A 24303-nucleotide genomic window follows, 5' to 3' on the forward strand; every position below is an offset into this window, starting at 1 on the left:
TTTCAGGGTAATTGGACTTCTTGGATGGCGGCTGGCTTCTGCCAGGCCGAGCATTGCCAGCGACAAGGCACAAGCTGCAACACTTGCACAGTCTGGCTTCACTCTGCCAGATGCTGTTGGTTGAGGAAGGCCAGATTCAAGGGGAGAAGGATAAGAGACTCCATCTTTCCACTGGATCCAATGAGCTGTGTTACCATGGTTAGGTTTTATTAAAGTGAAACCCAGATGCACCAAAGATGTAGTGAAGTTGGTTGGTTAGAATCAATGTAAATGGGGGGAAAAAAAAAGCTAGCTTTATGAGCTTCTTTGAAAGGCTCAAGGGAGCCTGTGGTTGGCATCTCTTCCTCACTCTGCTTTCAGTGATCTCAAGGGGGTAACTTAAATCTGTGCCATAGAAATTGGCAAACAGTTCAAATCGGGATTTTTTAAAGAGCCACTTGTTAAATATTAATCACACACCATGTTTAAAATCCAAGTAATACATCAAATAGATGATTGCTACTTTCCATCCTCCACCTTCTACTGTCCCACCTAAACACACACACACACACACATACACACACACACACACACACACACACACACCCCTGAGTCTGCTCTAAGTTCCCAAGGATATATTCTGGGTCTTAATACCTTTAGGGTCCTTTCTTCAACTGGGGATAAGGTCCATGGTCATAAAGGTTTGTTCCCCGGATTCACCAGCTAGGGGGCCAGGACTCTTTGTGATATAAGGTGTGAGCCATAGCGTAAGATATAGTGTCTCTTCCTTACACATTAGTTCTGCTAAGAGATATGGGGGGAACTTAAATATAAACATATACATATATATAATATATACATATATTAAATACATATATATGTGTAGATTTAAACTAATGTATATGTTAGTAAGTATGTATAGATTTAAGCTATACATATATGTATATATACATATAACCTTGGACCCCCCCATATATATATGTATATGTCTATACATATGTGTATACATCTATATTTAAGCTAACATGGGTATATTACATAATAGAATACACAAAATTTGCATTATTTCTGATAAACATAAAACTGCAGAACAGTTCTACACTAGCACTCCCTTGACAGTTTCCCCAAACACCTGGTCAGGGCCGACTGACCCATTCGTCATAGCAGGTACTATGCCTAGGGCCCGTGATACTTGTAGGGGCTCATGAAAGTGTTTTTAATTTCTTTTAAAATCAGAAGAAAATAAATGAACTTTTGGGTTGAAAAATGTTTTAGTATATACTATTAATATACTTGTCTTTATATTAACACATTCATAAATGTGTGTGCATGTTTTAATGTAGAAAGGGGTCTATGAAGGCAGAAGTGCCTAGGGCCCCCAAAAGCCATAATACGGCCCTGCCTGTAGGGACATACTTTCAGTGCACAGTGGAATCATGTGAAAAGCTCTGAATTTTAGGCATCATATACTTTCAATGTGTTATTCTTGAGAACTGCTGACTTCAGATTCCAAGGAAATGAATGCCAAATGGTAGAATTTCATATGTCCTTGAAAGGCAGTAGAATAGATTTGCAGGACAAGGATTTCCTCTGACTACACCTCAGATCCCACTGTCTACGGCTGTCTGTTAAGAGTCTTGTACTTAGTCCCACGTTACCACTTTTACCCCCAGATGCCGCAACCAATATTTACATAAAGTGGCCGAACTTCTGGCATAAGTCCCGCTGTCAAACCATAAAATCTTAGAACTTGAAGCCACTGGGGATGCCTGGGTGGCTCCATCCATGAAGCATCTGCCTTTGGCCCAGGTCATGATCCTCACATCCTGGGATCAAGCCCCGAGTCATCATTGGGCTCCCCGCTCAATGGAGAGTCTACTTCTCCCTCTCTCCCTCTGCCCCTCCCCCGCTGCATGCATGCTCTCTCTTTCTCTCTCAGATGAATAAACAAAATTTATTTAAAAAAAATAGAAGAACCTGAAGCCACTGAACCCCAAGTCACATCAGTGGAAGAGCACCTTCCTCACCATCCTTGACCACACACACTGCATCCATTTCAGCACATCCAGCCACTGCCTGCTCTTGGGAGCTGCAAATCTCTTCCCTTCGGGTTCTTGTCCTCAAGGAAATACCGTGAGAAAACACAGAGACACAGTGGTCACTACTGATGCAGCAAAAATGTCAGAATGAGTGTACCGCTGAACGCCACGAGTCCGCGGCCGTGGATGCGCTACACGCTGTGGGCAGTACCCACAAGCACCATTGTGGTCTCATCGTCCTCAGGGCCAAGGTCCAGGCCGTCCTCCACCACCCTATGCAGGGTGCTGTAATGCTGCTGGCTTTGGTGGAAAGAATGGAGCTTGGAAGCCGCCTCCCAGGCTGCAAAGGTGGGCATGGGGAAGACATCTGGCCTCTTTTTTTCAAAAAAGCATTTCACGTTTCTCTCACTCAGCTTGTTGGCGTACTCCAGGAATGTATTTTCCAACTGCTCCTTCTCCTTTTGTGCATACGTCTTCCAAAAACTCAGCTGAAGGTAGCTAACTTTAGATCGGCAGCGAGCACAACAAGTGGTGAGCAGAGAGAAGAAAGATGCCGAACAAATGATGAACCAACCTAGAATCTAAGAAAGAAAGATACTGAGGACGTGCAAAGGCACAGCCACCTCCCAGGGGGCACCGATGGGGCTACTGGTCAGCGTACGACCCAGTTAAGACCGCAGTCATTGCCGTTATCTCAGTGGAATCCCTTCATATTCGTTTTTTAATCATTCTTGTTTAATGATCAAAGGAAAGTGCGGGTTTACCTAATCCCTATCATTCATCCCACCCACCACGGCTGGTATGCAAAGAAATAACCAGAAGGCAGACAAATGGAAAAGAGCAAAAATATAAATTATCCAAGAATCAGCTAAAGCACCCCTGAAAGAGTATTAATTGTTTAAGGAAAGAATTCCATGCATGAGTGAATACGGGCTTTGGAGGAGGAAATGAGCATTTCCACGGCCCGGAGCTGTCAGCATTGGTAAGTACATGTTCATGGCTAGTGACTGATTTTTCCATATTACATTGTTTGCAGAGAAAAACAGATCCTCTCTGAGAGAAATCCCATGAGTGACCGTCCATGATAAAGTGAGAGAGACATAATGCAGTGGGGAAATTGAAGCTAAAAGAATTGAAAGGCCTCAAAAAAGCCAAGGGAAAAAAAAAATTAGAGTCATTCTAAACCTTCAGGATAGTTGGTTCTGAATTTTGGTAATTGGGGAAAAAAAAATTCCTTTCTGAATACAAACTGGTTCAAATGGCTTTTTTTTCCCCTGAATTTTAAGAGCGGAACTCTAAATAGCTCATCTGACCTTCTAAACTTTCTTATTATTCTTAATTATATTTGTCACAATTGGAATTAATCTCCTATTAATCTCCCAACTAACAGAGCCCTTTCACAGTCTCTCTTGACATTTTCATTAAGTGACTCTTGGTATTTCTCAGCAAATGGGCCTATTTGAAAACAGAAGCAATAATCTGCAAATGAACCCATTCAGACCCTCACAGAACTACCCACAAGCCCTGATGCTTTAAATCCGGAGTTCCCACATGCTGCTTCACACGGTGGCGCCATTTTGAAGGCCCCAGACTCCCATGAACGCCAACTCTGGACCGGGCACGAGGTGGGTTTCAATCTCAATCTTCCCCCACAATGGGTGTTCTCATTTCCTCGATTGTAAAATGGTGGTTCCCCCACCTCAGAGGAGAATTTGGGGGATTAAAATAAGACAATGGGGACACACATACACATTCAGGAAGCGTTAGCTCATATCACGTGCTGCCATTTTTCAAACATACTGATGTTTACGTAAAAGCGTTTCTGAACTCATGGTTCTTTGTGACATGATTTATGAATGAGGCACCGCTCCTACCGTGTGAAAGTCCCATAGTTACCTTGAATCACTTGGGGTCTTCCCCGTCTCTTCTACTTCTACCTTCCTCTTTTTACACTGCCGGGCCTCCTGTGGGCCAGCAGGCCATCTCACCTCAGTATCCGAGCCAGTTCTCCTCGAGTTATACTATTTGATGGACCACAGATCTCGGTCTGATCTCTGCTCTCACCGAAGGGCTGAGCCCTGAGCCCTCTTGTTCGTCCCCAGTGCACAGTACGGAGGCTCCGGCTAGACGTGGTGGACGCTCCTGCCCCAGCATGTTCCATTCTGCATGACTCCCCTCTCTCAAACCCTGGCAGTTTGCTCATTCATTTAGAACTCGGACTGTGTGCCAGCAGCTTTACGCCCATGTATGTCCATCATCTCTACACCTTCCAGCAACCTCCCAAGGTAGGTGTTATTCGTCCCAACTGTGAGGAAACAGGGGCTCAGAGGGGTCAAACCGTGAGCTTGGGGTCGCAGAGTGGTAAATGGTGAACTCAGGATTCAAACCCCAAGCTGGCCAACTTGAAGACCAACCTCTGACCACTAGTCCTCTCGACTTGCTTAAAATAGAGAGCTGCCCAGCTGGATTTCTTGTTTCCTTGGCCCAGCCACGGATAGGTCACTTTTTCCACCCCCACCCACACACCCCACTATTGATCCGGACTGTTTGTCACTCCTTCCTGGCTGAACCACTGCGGTCAGCACCTGCCGTTGGCACCGCTCCCCTTGTCCCCATCCCACACGCATCCTCCCCTAGAAATCAGCCCCAGGTCCTTCTCATTCTGCTGAAAAGTAAACAGGTGGTGTGCCCGGGCTAATCGATGACAGGATGTGCACGATTTCCTTATGCCTCTGTTTAGAGAAGAAACGCTCACACGGTGATAAGTGTTTGGACCTGGCACTGAATGAATAGAGTCTGGTGCCCGAGGACATAAATCATAAATCACTCATTGTATCATAACATTCGGAATTAATACCTTCCTTGAACAGAAGAAGGAAGACGTTTGGGATCCTGGCATGTGTTTATCTCGGATGTGCTTTATGCATTAAACAAAAGCTTTTGTCTGGGGGGCATTTTTAAGCTTATCTGTTCGTGTAAAAAGTACGGTGTGACTCTTCTGCTGACCAGCTTTAGAAAGTCTGATTTTAAAACCAGACTGCCCAGATGGGTTGTTGAAAAGGCGAGTCCTTGTTGAAAAAGTAAAAAATTATACTCCTTTCAGTGCACTTTTTTTTTCTGAAACAAATGGCATCTGACAAATTGTGGGTCTGTTTATCTACTCTGATCAGCTGTTGTGGTTTGGGGAATGTAACCCCACGACTCACGACTCACGAGGAGGAACTCAGTCTTTTCCTGAGGCCAGGGAAGGCGTCCCATCTGGATTTGTGCACAGGTACCTGGAAGTATGACAAGCTACTTCCTGGTGTCCAGTTAGGTAGAACTACGGTTTCCCTCTGTTCAACAAAACAGTGTCCCAAATAAAGCATTACTTGAGCTGCTCAAGTAATGTAAGAACATTTTCAGCTGTAGTGGGTAGAAAGAGCAGAGGACGGAACCTCCCTAGAGAATACGGTCCCTTTTGACTAACGGCTATTTAAAGACTGCCAACGCCCATGAAACACAGGAAATTTTTCTCAATCTTGACAATATTTATACACAGAGATAACAGTCGCCAGAAATCATTTGAGGGGATCTCTACACTAATTATATTACATTCCTCTTTGAAAAACATTTGGTTCAGCTCTATTTTAATAGATGAATGCTATCTGCACGTGTTTTTCTAAGAAACCAGTTTGAAAACAAATAATTGATAGGAGGCAGTGATTTCTAATTACAGCTCTGTCATTAACACTCAATTATGAGTTAGTGTCATGCATTATTTACCAAGTCAACCCGGAGAGATTGTTCTAAAAGCACTTAAGGATTTACATATGCATAACCCAGAAGATATTATCTTTTTGGAAATAGGAAAGACCATCCCATCAGCAATTTTACCAAACCACCAACCCCTAAAAAGCTTTTCCTGAGATTGTCTTCATGCTGCACTGTGTTCCAATTTTCCTTTCACTTCAAAATGTTCTAGCAGGATTCAGACTCAGCTCTGCCTGAAAGGAGTCTCCGAGAGAAGAGAGAATCCTTCAAGCTCCTGCTGGGAGAGAAAGGAGAGTCTGTCCTTCCTTACCTGAGACTGGGCTTGAAGGGACAGCTTCACTTCTTCGTTGTCCGCGGGAGTCATGCTGGTTTTGCCACAGGAGACTTTGTGAAGTTCATCCCAGCACTCTTGGGGTTTGCCCTTGCAGATCAGTCCCAGGAGTCTGGAACTTTTGGTCCCGCTCATGGCACATTCATAAAACGTCCCATTGAGCAGAGCCACAGAAAGCCACATCGTCGGAGCCACCAATGAACTCAGAGCGATCTGGCCGAGGACATAGACAAAGCGGCAGCTGTGGCCTTTGGCGAAGATTTTCCTGGGATTCACACAGCAGCCTGTGAAGAGCCTCCAAAACTTGCTGTTCAGAAAGAATCCCAGAATCAGCAACACCCAAGCAGGAGCAAACAGGAAAACCAGCCCATAGACCAAGTTCTCAGTGCTGCAGGGACACTTAAAAGCCACCAGCGAAAAGAGACGCTCACTCCCCAGGGTCAGCAGAGCCATGAAGCTGTAGCCAATAACAGTTTTCTGGTTGAAGAAGAATTTTAAAATCCCTTGAAAAGCATCCATGCTGAAGGCATACCAAGGGAAAAGGCTTTGCTTATTTATCTGGGGAGCAGCTGTGGCAGTGGCCAGGGGTGGAGCTCTTTCTTCCTTAGAAACAAACATTCCTCCTTCTCAGACTGAATTCAGCCAGATAAGGAAACAATGTCATTCCCCAGGAATGACTGTTTCCCAACTGTGTCCAGATAATGCCTCCTACTGGTGGATTTCACGCTGTGGAACCTGGGCCGAGACAGAGACTCGGAGTAGACTCAAAGGGCAATGCTTCCATTTTCTATTATTTTCGTGTGGCTTGGATTCTCAATCACAGCAATAACAGTCCAGGAACTTTCCAGCCAGAGGAATCAACATGAGCAGAACGAGGTTTCAGCCAGTTCACTGGGAGCCAAAGCACGTCTCTAGGCGGGGAGTTTCATGATCGCTTTTCCCTCACTGCTTAAGACCTGCTGCTTTGCCTTCAGATCTGGAAGATTCATTTTGCATCCTCTTAAACTGACGACTGTCAGAGACTTGAGTCAAATTTTAGGATTTGGGCTATTTGAAATTTAGATGGAAAAGTTTAGGGAACATTTGAGTTTGAATGAAAGACAAAATGAGAAGGGAGATCCTACGATCAGGAGATCGTAGCAACCTCTCGATTAGTACCTCTGCCCTTGACCTCACGTCCACCCTCACACTCAACCCTAACGATGACTAATATTTTAATTTCTTACCCTCCTGAATGATATTTATTTTTGAAAATGATTTTTTGAGAAATAATGCTTAACTCTGATTCATAAAGCATATGGTTTCAACAGAAAACGCGTCCCTTAGGATATTCCATAAAAATGAAAGGATTTAAGACGTGTACAGGTCACAGGGTCAGTACATTTCAAAGCTGAGTATAAGCCCAGACTTCCCAACTATAAACTCCACCTGATTAACCATCGTGCTGTCCCGCCTGGAACAGAATATTTGGGTGCTCGGCTAATAGATATTTGTTCTAGACCAAGTTTTATAGAATTTTTTTTTCCTCTTTATGAGGTCGCCTTTAAGATGTACTTGGGGAGGGACGCCTGGGTGGCTCAGTTGGTTAGGCAGCTGCCTTCGGCTCAGGTCATGATTCCAGCGTCCTGGGATGGAGCCCCACATCGGGATCCTTGCTCAGCAGGGAGCCTGTTTCTCCCTCTGCCTCTGCCTGCCATTCTGTCTGCTTGTGCTCGCTCTCTCCCCCTCTCTCTCTCTAATAAATAAATAAAATCTTTAAAAAAAAAAAAAAAAAAAAAAGATGTACTTGGGGATTACACCAAGTGTGACATGCAACAACTTAAGCAGGACTGAATTTTCCCTGATCCTAGACAAGAACCCGCTGGTGGAGTCTGTGGAGGAGCTCCCCACTGGGCCATCCTTTCTGTGCTACTGCAGTTTACTCTGTGGGATTATCAGAGGTGCCATGGAAATGGTTTAAGTACATATCTCAATGGGCCAAGTTTATTTGTTAGCCAGTGCTGTGTAACAAATGACCCCCCCCCAAAAAAATACAACTGCTGAAAACAGCAAACACTTATTATCTCACACAGTTTCTAAGAAGCTGAAATCTGGGAAGGGTTTTGCTAAGAGCCTGTAGCTCTAGGAGCCTTTCAGAGCTTAATCCCCATGTAGTCCAGCCCCTGGTCAGGGCCGCCGTGGTGAAGACTTGATCCAGGCTAAGAGAAACCACTTCCATGCTTACATGGCCTCAGTGCCTGGCTGGCTGTCAGCTAGAGGCCTCAGGAAATTCCTTGCCCCATACGCACCTAGGTAGATCCAGTCACAACAGGTGCTGTCTTCCCCGGTGCAGTGTGGGAGGGCATTACCTGCGGGTGTGAGTAACAGGAGGCAAGATTGTTGGGAGTCTGTTTGGGAGGCTGGCTTCCACACCTGGATTATTCATTGGCTTAACAAAGGCAGTGATCAGCATCTGTTCAAAGGCACTAGGCATACAGGATGAGTTAGACATAGTCACTGCCCTTCAAGAGTTTCTGTCCAGTAGAGAAGTCAGAGGTGTAAAGAAGTGTGGATAATGGCTATGTGAGGAGCTGGGTTGGGCTGGGTGGTGGGGCAGGGACGACTTCCTAGAGAAAGTCTGGGCTGGCTCATGAAGGATAAAGAGGAGTTAGGGGAAGCAAGGCCTTTGGGTGAGGGGAAAATAATATTCCCAGTAAAAGGAAGAGCATGTCCAAAAGCACAAGAAGAAAGTTTCATTCAAGAAGAAGGCACTTGAATGAGTCAGTATGGGTGACATAGGAGAGAATCTCCAGTCAGTATGGGTAGATTGAGGGAGATATTGTCATGAAAAAGGAAGTTTCACTTCTTTACGGAGGCCTGATTTTTGAAAAGTGGTAGGGGGCACTCGTATGACCCAAGCTTAGAAATTTAGACTTCTGTGATGAACACAGCAGAGACCCATTATAGGTTGGCAAACAGGGAATGATATTTTGACATTTGCGGTTTAGGAATTTCATTCCTTTGTCAGCAAATTGAAAGCATATAGGAGGGTACGAAGCTGGAGGAAGAAGGGGGCAGTTGGGGAGCTGTGATGGTAACCTCAAGAAAAACCAGATTCAAGTCCTGACAATAGGAGCGGACGGGAAAGACCAATTTGAACAACATGAAGGAGATTAGTAATCCGACTGAAGACTAGGTTATCAGTTCACTGAAAGAGACAAGATCGGGAAAAAGAGTCAGGAATTATTCCGGGTTCTGAGCAAAGCAAGGAGAGGTACAGTGGGGGTTAGGAGAGACGACACGAGGAGTTCAGCTTGGGAGCTCTGGCGTTGAGGTGTCTCACACGCAGGCAAGTGACGATATCCAATAAGCAGTTGTTGCACATGTCTGAAAGCCACAGAGAGATGTGGAGCAAAGAGGCATCGGAACTGTCAAAAGATGCGTCACGGTGTGTAGAGGAAGAAGGGAAAGGAGTCACAGGTGGAGACCTAGGAAGCAATAGCGTGGAATCAGTAAGTTGGACAGAGAATACAAAGGCGGCAAAGGATACCAAGAAGGAAGAAGCAGAGGGGGGGAAACACTAGGACGGGACGGAGTCAGAAACAAAGGAGGAGAGGCTCTCAAGAGGGAGCGATCCACAAGAGCAAGGACAGCGGAGACGCGAAGTGAAGCAAGACCTGACAGACAGTCAACACACGTAGGGATGGAAACGTCAGGAAGGACCTCAGGAGGAAGAAGAAGGCAATCTGTCAAGACTGTCGAGGCAAGGGCAGTTCAGAAAGAGGTAAGAGTCCACAATCTCGTTTTTCTCCGAGTTTAGCTATTGAACGTGGTGGGCCCGGAGAGTAGCCAAAGACTCGACACGCGTTGACCTACCCAATAATGAGGCATTCGTGTAATTTTCGATTATTGGTGATAATTAGAGGAAGGATATAATAACAGGGAATCCAAAAGAGTAAAACAATTGAAATAATGTATTAGTCACACGGATCTTCCACGCTTCTCTCTGACAAAATGTTTAGGTTTGTCCTATAATCCAGTAATCAAAAAAGGGGAAGGGAAATATTCTGAGAGTTTATAAGCAAAGGGATGAACCATAAAACAAAGGCAAAAATAGAATAAAGAATTCTCCAGGTTTCATGGATAACACTTGATTCTAGCACTATAGGACAAACAGGTATGAGACTTCATGTGGCCTCAAACACACATCCAAATAGCGTCAGCGTAGCCTCCTGATTTACCTTACTTGAACTTCTGTTAAATTTTGACAAAGAGAAAAAAGATCTCATGGGGCAGAGGGAATGAGGGTGAATAAAGCTTCTATATTTCAAATGCTTACTAGACTCAGGCTTTATCACTTATTATCTGCTTTTACCAACCAGGTACTTTTGCTGGGTTAACTTATTTATCCCAGCGACTTAAAATAGCTGAATGGACACTCTGCTGAAGGTAGTAGGTCAGCAATATGCTGCTCTTATGTGAATACATTTTAATAAATGGAGAAGTAGGGGTGCCTGGGTGGCTCAGTGGGTTAAGCCTCTGCCTTCAGCTCAGGTTATGATCCCAGGGTCCTGGGATTGAGCCTCACATCGGGCTCTCTGCTCAGCAGGGAGCTTTCTACTCACCCCACCCCTCTTTGCCTGCCTCTCTGCCTACTTGTGATCTCTGTCTGTCAAATAAATAAATAAATAAATAGAGAAGTAAGCCCTGCGGGATTACTTCCATGTATGGGAAGTGGGAAATGCTTTACAGTGGAAAAGAAGGGTTGGCCATCAAATATTCATCTCTGTAATTTCAATCTTTAATTTTATGTTTGTAATTATTTAGTTGAGGCTTTTTCAAAGCTCTCAAAGCCCTAAGTAATTGCTCAGTGTTGTTAGGACAAGTGATTCTGTTATTTAGCTGATGACAGAACAACTGAATCAAGTCAGTTGGAAAGAAATTGTTTAAGAATCTATTTATCCTTGAAGTCCTGCTTGACAAGGCACATTGGGTCAAGGCTATCTTTGAGTTAGGAATTTGTGTTCTTCTTGAGATGGACCCGTAATTCAGCTGTGCTGGAGTGGGCCCCTATCTCTGGGCTGGCTCCAGAATCGTCTGGGTTGGGCCTGGCCTGGCCCACCCTTCTCTTTGCAGACTCACACCACAGAGCTGACACATGGCCCGATCATCCCTGGAGGACACGCAGAAAAGGGCCCTTCATCCACACAGCCAGCTCTTTTCTGTCATTCCATAAGGAAAGTCAGCCCCTTATGCGCGAATAAAGCTGAAAATAGAGAAAAAATTAGAGAGTTTTTTTCTTAAACCTAAATGACACAGGCATGGGTTTTTTCCCCTTTCTTAGGTTCCTTTGGCTGCTGATGTTACATTCTTGCAAGACAGACTAAAGGCGACCATGTGACCGAAATAGGAGTAACATTTCTGGAAAAGCTAGATGAGAAAAAATACAGACAGAAAAAATGAAGTATTGTGTGGAAAATGCCTCAGGATAGCCAGCTAAGGAGTTAATATTATCTAAACATACAGAGTCATAGAAATTCCCAGTTGTTTAATAATAGCATGGGTTGTAAAAGGCTTATTTATCAGCCAGAAATTTGAAGTGCAGGGCACTAGGGTTTAAAGCTGTTTTTTTTTTTTTCTTTGCTGATAAGGTATACGTTTTCAGTCTTATATCCACAAGATTTCATATACAAATAACTCCTTATAAGATAGCATACATGAATTCACACATCATATAGTCCATCCTCACAGAGTCCCCTGATTTCTTTTACTTATGGTAATAGGAAAAAAGCATACCAACTACATAGTTGGTGTATTTATCTATTCTCATTGGAAAAAATAGATGAAATGATACAATATAGAGATCACTATAGATAATTTCTAGATACTGAATATTGCATTCTTTATAGAAACAGTGCCATTTATAACACTTTCCTATATTTTTTAAATAACTATGGATATGATTTCTCTCATATATTGGCTTGGTTTATCACTTCAGCCTCCTGAAACTATTCTCTCTTGATAATTTGTAATTTACCAAGGCAAGCCTCTTTATTTGCATGCTAATTCTGGAATATTTTTAAATAGCATTCAGTTTTTTTGTTTTTGTTTCTGTTTTTTTTTAAAGATTTTATTTATTTATTTGACAGGCAGAGATCACAAGTAGGCAGAGAGTCAGGTGGGGGGGGTGAAACAGGCTCCCCATTGAGCAGAGAGCCCGATGCGGGACTCGATCCCAGGACCCTGAGATCATGACCTGAGCTGAAGGCAGAGGCTTAACCCACTGAGCCACTCAGGAGCCCCATAAATAGCATTTAGTTTTAATTCATGTAATTTATAGATAGTATCAACCAAATGTCTTCCTATTCTCATGATACATTGCCAATGGTTAGGATAAGGAAACCTCCAAAATGAGAGGTAAATAATGTTTTTTGAAAATACTTTCTTGGGCGCCTGGGTGGCTCAGTGGGTTAAACCGCTGCCTTTGGCTCAGGTCATGATCTCAGGGTCCTGGGATTGAGTCCCGCATCGGGCTCTCTGCTCAGCAGGGAGCCTGCTTCCTCCTCTCTCTCTCTCTCTGCCTGCCTCTCCGCCTACTTGTGATTTCTCTCTGTCAAATAAATAAATAAAATCTTCAAAAAAAAAAAAAGAAAATACTTTCTTACCCCAAAGCTTATTCAGTTAAGAGTTTTTGCTGTCATTTCTATTCTCCAAAAAAAAACTTACAATGCATGCTTTGTCTGTGACCAGAACATACTTAAATTTCAAAATGTGCTGGATTAAATAAACAATAATCTTTACCAAACCATCAGCACACACAGGTGGCTTCTATGTGGTCCAGAATCTACTGGGCTCTGCAGAGAACTGAAATTCCAAGTTACAAGTAGTGTGGACCCTTCAGTTAGAACTGGTGTAAGTGATATGATTATGGTAGACCTCAGCTAGGACTCGGGACCCTGAAGACACAGTCTCAGGTCTGTTTCTAGTGGATTTAGTTGATCCTAACTAATGGCCTCTCTCATGTATAAAAATGGCATAATTGCATATGACAAGTATCTTAAATTATATAAATGAGTTTAAATGGCATCAAAAACAACTGAAATTCTGCATTTTTGGATTTCGAAGACTCTGAGGATATGGTTTGTTTTCTACCTGTGCGGCTGTCTGTTCAAGGCACATCAAGGTCAGTACTAAGGACTCACTAGGGTCACTGGGGCAGCTGTGGCAACCATGGAAGGAACTTCAAGCCAGTTCCACAGAAGACCAGGAGCTGAATCAAGAAAATGAATATTACCTGACATCAGAAGGGATATCACAATGCCATGTATTTTAAACTGATGCCTCCAGAAGAATGTTTGCCCCCATCCATCCCAAAGCTTCTTTTCGGGATGTTTCCAACTTCTGTTCTGTTTCCTCTTTCCCTACATTCACCCCACCAGGAACCCCAAATACTCATGTCTAAGGGCCTCCCTCTTAAATCAGTACCCGTCTAGCCCTCTTGAAAATGCTCTGGAGCATTCTGTTACCTGGCTACACCGTGCTCTCCTTTCTGTTCCAAGCCAGTCATCCAACTGCCTTGGCCCGCTGTCTTCATTGCCTGCCCACCTGAAGATGACTAAATCTGATATTCTCAATGATGTGGAATGTTAGAACTGGTGATGGCTTCAGGATAAGACTCATTCTCCATCCTTTTTTCCCCCTCACCTTGGAGAGGGAGACCAGTCTTTGGATTGAACTTGTGGTGTGGGCAAGTGACCTACTTAACCAAGAAAGAAAACTGAGTGGTCGTCCCCCATTATCCACAAGGGGTATGTTCTGAGACCCCCAGTGGATGCCTGAAGCCACAGATAGTACTAAATCCTATATGTACGATGTTTTTCCTATATGTGATAAAGTTTAATTTTTAAATTAGGCACAGTAAGAGATTTATAACAATAACAATAAAACAAAACTATTACAATAATATAACGTAATGAAAGTTATCAAAATGTGGGCATTTCTTTATCAAAATATCTTACTGTACTATGTTCACCTTTCTGTGATGATGGGAGGTGAAAAAATGCCTATGTGATGAGACGAAGTGAGGTCACTGATGTAGGCATTGTGATGGAGAGTTCGGTTACTGCGGATCTTCTGACCAGAAGTCAGAGGGAGGACAATCAACTTTTGGAATGTGATTGACTGTGGAAAGCAAAACTGCAGGTAAACAGAGACTACTGTATTTAGGAAATGCTCTATCCTGAAGAAGGGGAGAATCTAAAAAGTGTTGTTTATTAGAAGTAGAACCACATATATGAATTTTCTAGTAGGCCCATTCAAAAAGTTAAAAGGAGGGGCACCTGGTGGCTCAGTCAGTTGAGCGTCCAACTCTTGATTTCAGCTCAGATCATGATCCTGGGGTCCCGGGATCGATGTGCTCAGTGCAGAGCCTTCTGAAGATTCTTTCTCTCCCTCTCCATCTCCCCCCAACCTCAAATAAATAAATAAAAACTTTAAAAAGTAAAAAGGAGCAGGGAGCATTAATTTTAATAATATACTTTATTTAGACGAATTATCCAAAATTTTCAAAAATAGACTATGCAAAATATTACTACTGCAACATTTGGTCAATATAAAAATTATTGAGACAATTTACATCACATCCTCTTTCTAAATGTCTTTAAACTATGTAGTATTTTATACTTTTAGCACATCTCAATCTGATGCTAAATTTTCAAAGCCTCCATTACAATGTAGTGCTACCAAAACAATAAAACTGTGCTTATCATTGTTTAATAGCTTCAATGTTAAAATTTAAATGCACTAAAATTAAATTAAAAATTCATTTCCTCGGTCACACTAGTCACACTTCAAGTGTTGAGTAGCCGTGTGTGGCTAGTGGCTACTCTAATGTACAGCACAGGTCTGTAATTCCCAGCCAAAGATCTATTGGGTCTCTTGACCTTGGACACAAAGAATTAATGAGGAGTATCTGGGTTAATAGGGAGGAAAGAGATAGAAAGGAAAAGGTAAGAAAGACCATCAGAGATCAATGAAATGCTGAGAGGTGACCCCTAAAAACAGAAACGTTTCCATGTAAAGGTTTCATACTAAAGAAAGTCTCACATCATCCTCTGGATTCCAAGTGTATTTTCACCTGCTTCGTGTGAAGAGGAGCCTTTCTGATAAAGGTCTTGTGGAAGTTGCACGACATAACTACAGAGTTATACGATATTTTTATTTCATAAAAGTCTTCACTCTAAACCCCAAATCTTGATCACTGAAAGATTTTTATCACCTTAGCGAAGCCAAAAGGGAAGAAAATTTGGGGCAGAGAGAGGGTTTATTGCTACTCAAACGACATCATCAGGTGGCTGCCTGTGCTGTTCACTGGCGAGACCTGCTGTGGTGGCCTATTCACTACTCAGCACTGCCAGGAATCAGAAATCCTTCCCTCAGCAGCCCGCACACTAATTTATTGTCTCCTCAAATCTCTTCGGTTCATCCGTTAGTTATTAGAAGCCTGGATCTCTTTAGCAGTTGGAACAGACTATTATGAATAAGTGGAAAGTTCCCTTTTCTCTCTGTTTATGAAGGACCCGTGTAGCAATATGGAAAAACAGATGCGTGAAGTGAGAGAATGACATTAAAACTCTTAGAACCCAAGAGACCATTTTAATCAAGTTGTGCTAAATGTTAACGAACACAGTAAACGTTCAAAGAGATAGTATTAGTCACTGTTAAGGGTCTGTCAGTTGGGACGCTAGACTTTGAGTGGTTGTTATGTTTCACAGCCTCCTCCGTCAGCGATGGAGGCCAATTCCTTCCTCCTTCGTAACACCAAAGTCCAAGGTAGGTACCGACCCAATCCTAGAAACTTGGTAGGTCAAACACTTGCTTCTTTAAAAAGAGAGCCAACTGGGTCACTGGGTGGCTGTTGGTTGGGCATCTGCCTTGGGCTCAGATCATGATCTCAGGGTCCTGGGATTATGTCCTGTGTTGGGCTCCCTGCTCAGCAGGAAACCTGCCTCTCCCTCTCCTCCTGCCTCTCCCACTACTCGTTCTCTCTCACTCACTCTCTCAAATAAATAAGTAAATAAAAACTTTTTTAAAGAAAAAAAAAAGGAGAGCAAAGTTTGCTTATGCTGCTTAGTTGACTATTAAAAGAAAGAAAAAAAATCTGTCCAGTTGCTGTAGTTCTTCATTCTGGTGAACCTTCCAGAACTGAAGCGGGACGTTCACAGTGGTTGACCAGCAGTGACTAGGGCAAATAAGCAGACAGAAGGAAAGGGGATGTGGCAGTATAATACACAGTCTATAATCTGAGGAGACACCCAGTTCTCATTCAACCAGCAATAGTCACCCTACAACTGAGAATAAGGCAAAGCCACAGCAGTCATTCGCAAATCTTTCTTTTTCAAGTGTTCACTATGAAAGGAGGAGCTCAACAAAACACATCAAAAGTTGGAAATCCTTCACTAAAAACAGATAAGAAATAAATGCCCTAGGATAATTTCTTGTTCCCCCTCAAACTCAAACTCGGTCTTTCCCAATTAAATCTTTCTTTGTTTTTCTTTTCTTTTGTCTTCCATTTTTCCCTTCTAGGATCTCTGTTGCCACTATCTCTGCTTCTTTTCCTTTTTTCCCCAAAGATTCTTCTTGCAGCTCCTTTACTTCATCTTTTATTCCCCCTTCCACTTCCTTTGCTATCATTCTGCTTCATGTAATGGATATTTGTTGGCGGCTTATATCTCCACTAATAGAATGATGTCTTTCCTTTTCAGCTGCCCACCATTTTATTAGGCAACCCATCCTTCAGGAAAAGTCATCATTATCCCCTCTCCCACTGCCATCCCCTGGGCACAGTGACTCTTCCCCAGTTGAAAGTTAATGCTCAGCCAATCAGAGCTAAGGCGGTCAGGACCTGGTGTTCCCCAGACCGCCATCATTGCTGCTGACATAGGGCAGAGGGCCAGGATGAATGGACTGAAAGAAGAAAATTCTGCCTGTTACGTGAGCTACTAAATTCACTGCATTCTTTGAGCAAGTAGTGTTGTGTTTGTGTTTCTGTTACAGAAATGCCACGAAGTTCACTGTGTGATAAACAGGTGAAAGGTCTAGGTTATTTGCAACATACTGGAGAATACCAAAGCGAATAAACCTTATTACATTTTTCACACGGTTGAATGCTCATTGAAATAAATTTGGATTTACAATCGCCCTCCTCCTCACAGAAAGGAAAGGGTCACAAGAGAGACCTAGAAACCATGCAAGATAGTGTACATCTGTCCAGCACACAAGTCGCAGGAAAGGTAGACACCATAGGGAGAAGACATTTTGAATCAGTGGTAGCTCTTTAGGAACAAACAAAACTCATACGTTTCTGGTACTTCATCAGGAGTCACCCAAGGATTCCAAAGCCAGAGCAATCCTGATTTCTAGAACCTCCCAGTGGCCTAAATCTTTCAAGCCAGCAGACTACTTAGTGACTTGGTGTTTCCAAGCAGTGTGTGAATCACATGGATTTTAATGGCTTAAAAGAGGAAGTGCTAATTCCCTGTGGTCTGTATATACCAAGCAATAGAAGTACCTGGAAATGCTGCTTTCTTGGTTTTGGATTCAATTAAGATTTTTATCTGGTGCCAGGCACATCCATTATGTGGTGTGTCACTTAATTTTCATAACAACCTTGTGAGACACGAGGTGGGTAACAAAGACAAGGAGTTGGATATGAAATGACAAAGGAGCTAAATGTGCTGGTGCTTGAAGCACATTAAGACCAGGCTGGTGAGTGGAGGGAGGGTCCTGCGAGTCTCTTGTCTCCCTTGAGAGGGTGAATGAGGGACCACAGAAGAGGAGACAGCTTAGGAAAGAAGCTAATAAGCTGTGACTATTCTGAGTCTGAGGTAACTTTGAAACATTCAGACAACCTCAGAGGCTCAGAAGAGAGGACTGGACTGGAGACGGGCTTTGGAGTCATCGGTGCATGGATAATAATAAAAGCAGCGGATGTGGAGGGCAACATCTGAGGAGAGCGTGGACTTCAGGAAATGCAAGGAAGAAAGAATATCAACAAACACCACCAATCAAGAGGCAGCCGAGAAAGAAGAACACAGGTGAGGCTGACCTTTCCATCACAGAAGGACATGGGAGAACCTGGTGACATGAAAGCTGGGAGAGTCTCAAGGAGAGCAGAGTGGCCAGAGGCAGCAGATGCCTCAGAAAAGCCCAGAAAGGCCAGAGAAAGGACATTGGGGTTGATAAGGAGAGGGCCTCTGCCTCAGAGCAATCTCAGGGCAAGATGGAGGCAGCAGACCCGCTGTAGTGGATTGAGGAGTCAGCAGGAAGAGAGGTACCACGTGATTATTCCAGATAGTTCTTGGACCTTGATTGTAAGTAGAAAGAGATGGAGAATACCTGGGTAAAGCTGGGTGGCTGTTTGCTCTTTTACTTATTTTATTTTATTTTTTTTTTTTTAAGAATGCAGGCATTTGAAGATCCGGGAGAAAGGGAATGACCAAGGAAGCAAGGCTCTGGGGAGGTGGAAGGGGTCAGGATCCAAATCAGAACAGTTAGATTCTGAATAACACGAAGGCGACGCCATCCCCTGAGAGAAGAGCTAAGAAGGTGAGAGGGGGCGTGGCTGGAGGGGGCGTGGCTGGAGGGGGCGTGGCTGGATGGGGCGTGGCCGGAGGGGGCGTGGCTGGAGGGGCGTGCCTGGGAATGGGCTGGGAATGGGCTGGGAGGTGTTAGAGGAAGACCTCGACAGAGCCCGTAGTCTGTGGCCTCCATCTCCCCTGAGATCGAGGGGAGGGGATCGAGCAGGGTCTTCGTGGAGAGGGCGGTGGAGGGAAGCCAGAGGAGGTTACCTTCTGCAGCAGGCCGTGGCTCACGCTCTGCCACTCCCACCCAGAAGTAGAAAAGAGCCCAGGCTTCGGGTGGAGCGATCATGCTCATGCCCGGGGAGAAAACCTCGGTCCCCTACACTTCTGTGCTCCAATGAACCCTTCTCCACCCGCACCCCAACGCAGAGGGAACAACATCCTGACGGGAGGTGCTTACCTGAGACTCCACCTGGATCACAAGCAGCGTCTCCTCTGTCTCCAAGGAAAGAGACGCATTGGGTCGTAGGCCCGCTTGGAGAGCTCCCACGCAGCACATGGATTTGTGGCTTCCAAGTTGCCCCAGCACCTCCTGCGCTGTTGTACCGCGGCTGGTGCGCACAGAGAGACGATCCCTCAGGGATGTAACTGTCCCTCAGAACAATGGATTACTTAAAATATAACCCCTGGGAAATTTTACTAGTTACCAAGCACATTTAGATGTAGCCTCCAGAAGAACACACACTGGCAACAGGCCGCTGGAGGAGACGGCGGTATATACACAGCCTTGAAGCCCAGCAGCTGGGAACACCCGGCCGGCTCAGGACTGACCGCCAACTCCTTCATTTTCCCGTTATCTCCCCTTCCCCCACTGCCCCAGAGCACCTGCTGCTAATTAGATAAGTCCTTTGAACGTGCTTGCTCAGCTATAAACTTTATACGGCTTGACCAGACATATTTTGCCTTCCTTCTTGTTGATCTACAAGGCCTATGATCAGCGTTTAGCCTTCTTCGGCTCTTCTGCTGATTACTGTCTGTATCTAATAAAAACGGGACTGAGGAGTTGTTGGGGCCAACAGTCTTTTTTTTTTTTTTAAAGATTTTATTTATTTATCAGGGGGGCGGGGAGAGCGAGCCCAGGCAGACAGAATGGCAGGCAGAGGCAGAGGGAGAAGCAGGCTCCCCGCTGAGCAAGGAGCCCGATGTGGGACTCGATCCCAGGACGCTGGGATCATGACCTGAGCCGAAGGCAGCTGCTTAACCAACTGAGCCACCCAGGCGTCCCGGGGCCAACAGTCTTTGCTAGTGGTGTCCCCCGCTCCCTTTCTCTGGCAGCTGACTTGTTCGTGCCTCATTCTTCTCCTATGCGCTGTCAGGAAGCAGCAAGGAAAGCCACAGAAACCCCCAAAACCGGACTACCAAGGTTTGTCAGGCGATTTTCCCGAAGATGTAAAATAAATGACATTGTTTCCCTTTGGGAAAGATTTTCCAAGGGTTTATAGAGAATTCTGTGAAAAGCTAGCAAATGCTACCATTGGTGGGGGGGGGGGGGGTGGGAATAAAACCATTCCAGGGAAAGCCACACAAAAGCTGGAGTTAATAAGTAAAAAGTGTCCATAGACATAATTTTTACTGCTGCAGATGCTTAAAACTGACAGGAAGAAGCAAATCCCCTCCCCCACCATCAGTAGTTCCCGTCAAGTGTGACCTGTGACTGTCTTCCAGCTGCCCAGGGCATTTCTGGTGGCCAGGAAAAGCTCCGGCTATAAACAATATATTTTTCAACCTCCTCGCAATGTGAAAAACTGGCTTTTTAAGCTTTTCTGAACACCTGCGGGGTGGTGTCCCTCACAAAGATGTCAAACGCAAAGAATGAATGAGAGGAAAGAAGCCCCCAAACCGGTCGCTTGAGTTTCCACAACTCAAAACGCAGTTCTTTGCCAAGAATTCAACTACTTCAGGCCCGGCAGTTGATTAAGATGGTGTTTCTGTGCATAGACGGGGCCAACTGTCTCTTGGCAAAGATTTATATTCCATAATCTAAAGTTAAATATAGTTGAACAGAGTTGAACTAAGTCTTGATTCCGTGTCTGGTAGCTACCTTCTAGAGGCAGAAACATCTGCAGCAGATTTAGCCTGGAGGCAAGGAAAGAGATGTACAATAACTCAGAAAGAGCTTTTCAGTTTTGGGATGGTGCACTTTACAGAGAAAGCTATAAAAAGAGAAGCTCTGGACCAAACATGGTCTTGGAGAGATCTAAAGTGGACTACTTGTTTACATTAATAAGGTTACTGAGATCTGAAAGGTGATAACGATGTCATAAGACAGACCCCAGAAAACAGCAAATTGAATAAATAAATACTAACCTGTGGAATTGCTTATTCTGACACAGACCCAGGCGTATTCCAGTTCCCACTACCTCACTGGGGACTTCACTCTGTCACCGATGCACTTTCATTCTCTATTGGGCTCCTTCTCATAAGCCTAAAAATAAACTCAAGACTCTACCATCCTAGGAAAAAAAAACATTCTCTTAACACTGTTTGCCTTCTTCTACTGGCAAACCTTAAGAAAGTATGATGTAGTAAGAAAATGTTCTATGGCCTGAATGTTTGCCTCCCACCACGCTTCATATGTTGAAGCCCTAACTCCCAATGTGATGGTTTTTGGAGGTGGGACCTTTAGGATGTGATTGCGGTTAGCTTAGGATGTAAGGGTGGGGCCCTCATCATGGGACTAATGCTCAGAAAAAGAAAAAGAGACACAAGATCTCTCTCTCCCCACTCCGTGAGATGATACAATAGGACAGCCACCGGTAAACCAAGGAGAGGGTCCTCACTAGACACTGCATCTGCTAGCATCTTGATCTTGACCATCCCAGCCTCCAGAACTGTGAGAAATAAATGTCTGCTGTCGTGTAAATCACCAAGCCTGTGGAGTTCAGATACAGCAGCCCGAATTGCCGAAGAGAGCCGGCTTCGAAAGTGTCTAATTCTATGTTAAAATGCTTACCGGTGCTTACCTTAAATTTCTCGATCCTGACTCCTCTTTTGCATTTCAGCTGACTATTGATTCTAAGTCTCTCTCATTCTTCTCCAGTTCCTCTTCCTTGCCCAAATGTTGCTAGATGGAGGCTGTGTTTGGCACTTTGCTCAAAGTAGACGTTGCCCCTGGGTAGTACCACCTGGCCCAGAAAACCTCTCCTCTCTACCCTCTTCATACAACTGCTCCTATTCCCTACTCCGCCTACATGTCCCAGAGGCATATATTTGGTGCATCCTAAAGCCAGCGCATCATGTCCTCTCCCTCCCTATAAAACCTCTTTTCCCTCCAACACCCTACGTCCTAGATAAGCATCCCATTGTTAACACTAAAAGCCTCGTGTTAATTTCTGATTCCTCCTTCCCTCTTACACTTACATCTAATTTGTCACCACGCCCTGTTAATCCTACATCCTAAACTCCCTCGGATCTTTCTTTTCCTCTTAGTTCAGGACCTCATCTGTACTCTTTAAGCTGCTTCCTGATGTGATTTTTTCATGTCTATTTCTCTCCACTCCGGAATCAAGTGATCTCTATCATATACAAATCAGATACCACTGCAGCCACACTGCAAATCTCTGTTTTCCTGTCTATGGGATACAGCTTCTAGACCATACTATAGTCCTTACCCGTCAGGCGAAGTCCAGTTCCCCCTCCTACGTATGTCCACGACTCGGTAAAGACTATCCTAAATGGCCCATCTCCCCGCCCCATCCCCCCGAACTGAGTGAGTTGCCCACTAATTTCCGATCTCTTTAACCTTCTACATCTCTCTACCCTATATGCTGAGTATTTTCTCACATGGTTTTTTCCCCCAGTTAGTCTGTGAGTTCTTCTTTGGCAAAGAGCACATCTTATGTATCTTGGTCTTGCAGCACCTGGCACAGTCCCTGACAACCAACTCTTACTGGGATTTTTTGAGTGGAAAATGTACTGAGTGAATGACTGAGATGTTAACTTCTAGGTCTCACTGGCCCACTTTGGAAGATTGTTCTACATTTTGTCTTCTTTGTGTGGCATTCTATTGCTAAGGTCAAGATTTTAGGGAAAGGCTTCCCAAAACACCAGTATAAAGCACATGGAATGTGTCTGAAGTTACAGCCTCCTCCGGCCATGAGGATCGCTAGGGTGCCTACACTGATCGCTAGGGACTCTGCTTTGCTCAAGAAGGAGCCGATTAGGCAGGAGAACCAACTTCACTGCAGATTTGCTCTACCCCCTGAATTTTCTGGCATGACCAGAGGCTCCACGACAAATAGGGTCAGTGTTCCTTATTCTACTTGTCCTTTGGCTCCCTCAAGGGTTCATTTTCCTCAAGGCACATGTTCTAAAATTAAGAAACATAGGGGCTATAATAAAATGAAGGCGCACACATTCTCAAAACAGATTTTATTGACCCTCATAGGTAAATTGAAGTAATCTTTAAAAACCCAAGTAAGAGTGCTCATTATATTGCCCAGTCTTGCTAAATAATACCCCGCCTTCTCTAAACATCAGGTTCCTCTTTTCCCTACACACTACCACTGCCTTAGCTGTCATCCTTATCACCACAGCAGTGATCCTCTTGTCCTGCTCTCTCCTGAAAAGCCACCACTGTTTTCTTCCTTATGTTGTGTGTGAGTGGTATGGTAGTCATTTAGGATATTGTCATCTCTTTACAGATAGATATTAAACAACTTTGGGAAAAGACAACATATTTGTATTTTTCTTTATGTCACAAAAAATATTAATCAAACATTGGCAAAATATTATAGATGTTTGCACAAGGTGATTAATTTGTGTTAACTTAAAAAAAAAGTCTGCCTGGAGGAGGCTGATCGAAGAAACTAGAGTTTGTTGGAGTACTATACTGCTATCAAAAATGAGTAATATCTTATTTATTGTATGGCATGATTACTTTTAGGATATATTGTTGCATTAGGCTTTTTGCTCAGCAGGGGGAGCCTGCTTCTCTCTCTGCCTGCCACTTCCCCTGCTTGTACTCTTTCTCTCTGACAAATAAATAAAATCTTAAAAAAAAAAAAATTTTTTTTTTTTTGGTCCAGAATTTGATTTGGAAACTATCAATATAATGTATCTTAATTTTAAAAAATCCAGCTATGATACCAAAAACACAGGCAAAAATAGGGAAAAAAATAGGCAAATTGTATTAAAAATTCTGTGCATCAGGGCTCCTGGGTGGTTCAGTTGGTTGAGCAACTGTCTTCAGCTCAGGTCATGATCTTAGAGTTCCCGGATGGAGACCTGCATTGGGGTTGGGGGGGAGGTCCCTGTTCAGCAGGGGGCCTGCTTTTCTCCCTCTGCCCTTCCCCCATCATGCTCTCTCTCTATCATTCTTTGTCTCAAATAAATAAATAAAATCTTTTTTAAAAAATTCTGTGCATCAAAGGACACAGTGGTGAAAAGGTACCCTGTGAAGTAGTAGAAAATATTTTCAGATAATATATCTGATAACAGGCTAACATCCAGAATATGTAAAGAATTCCTCTCTTTCAGGGATGCCTGGGTGGCTCAGTTGGTTAAGTGGCTGCCTTCAGCTCAGGTCATGATCCCAGTGTCCCGGGATCGAGTCCCACATCGGGTTTCTTGCTCAGCAGGG

General features: G+C 44.0%; 2 protein-coding genes and 1 long non-coding RNA gene across 4 annotated transcripts; 2 read left to right on the forward strand and 1 right to left on the reverse strand.

Annotated features, from left to right (window-relative positions):
• Positions 1 to 1890: 1890 nt before the first annotated feature.
• Positions 1891 to 6737, reverse strand: CALHM5 (calcium homeostasis modulator family member 5). Its single transcript, XM_032338769.1, has 2 exons — positions 6082 to 6737; positions 1891 to 2599 (listed from the first exon to the last, which is right to left on the reverse strand). Exons 1-2 carry the CDS (start codon positions 6718 to 6720, stop codon positions 2210 to 2212), a joined length of 1029 nt encoding a protein of 342 aa, XP_032194660.1. The 5' UTR covers positions 6721 to 6737; the 3' UTR covers positions 1891 to 2209.
• LOC116588080 lies at positions 3408 to 19161 on the forward strand. 2 transcript variants are annotated; one of them, XR_004284772.1, is made up of 4 exons: positions 3408 to 3643; positions 16845 to 18452; positions 18541 to 18687; positions 18974 to 19161. It is a non-coding gene; the product is annotated as an uncharacterized LOC116588080 (long non-coding RNA). The 2 variants fall into 2 exon arrangements; XR_004284771.1 differs by lacking the exon at positions 3408 to 3643 and adding an exon at positions 14027 to 14283.
• TRAPPC3L (trafficking protein particle complex 3 like) lies at positions 7883 to 11544 on the forward strand. Its single transcript, XM_032338771.1, is given in 3 exon segments — positions 7883 to 8056; positions 11426 to 11462; positions 11465 to 11544. Coding segments are annotated over 3 exon segments (291 nt in total).
• Positions 19162 to 24303: the final 5142 nt, after the last annotated feature.

This window comes from Mustela erminea, chromosome 4 (assembly GCF_009829155.1).
Source record: "Mustela erminea isolate mMusErm1 chromosome 4, mMusErm1.Pri, whole genome shotgun sequence".
Taxonomy (NCBI): Eukaryota; Metazoa; Chordata; class Mammalia; order Carnivora; family Mustelidae; genus Mustela; species Mustela erminea.

What these genes read in the sequence shown, in the direction of transcription:
- CALHM5 (XM_032338769.1), bottom strand. Translation starts at nt 6,720, where the DNA reads ATGTTTGTTTCTAAGGAAGAAAGAGCTCCACCCCTGGCCACTGCCACA. An exon ending in CCCTTCAAGCCCAGTCTCAG is followed by an intron (nt 2,600 to 6,081) that starts GTAAGGAAGGAC and finishes TTTCTTTCTTAG; the next exon opens with ATTCTAGGTTGGTTCATCAT.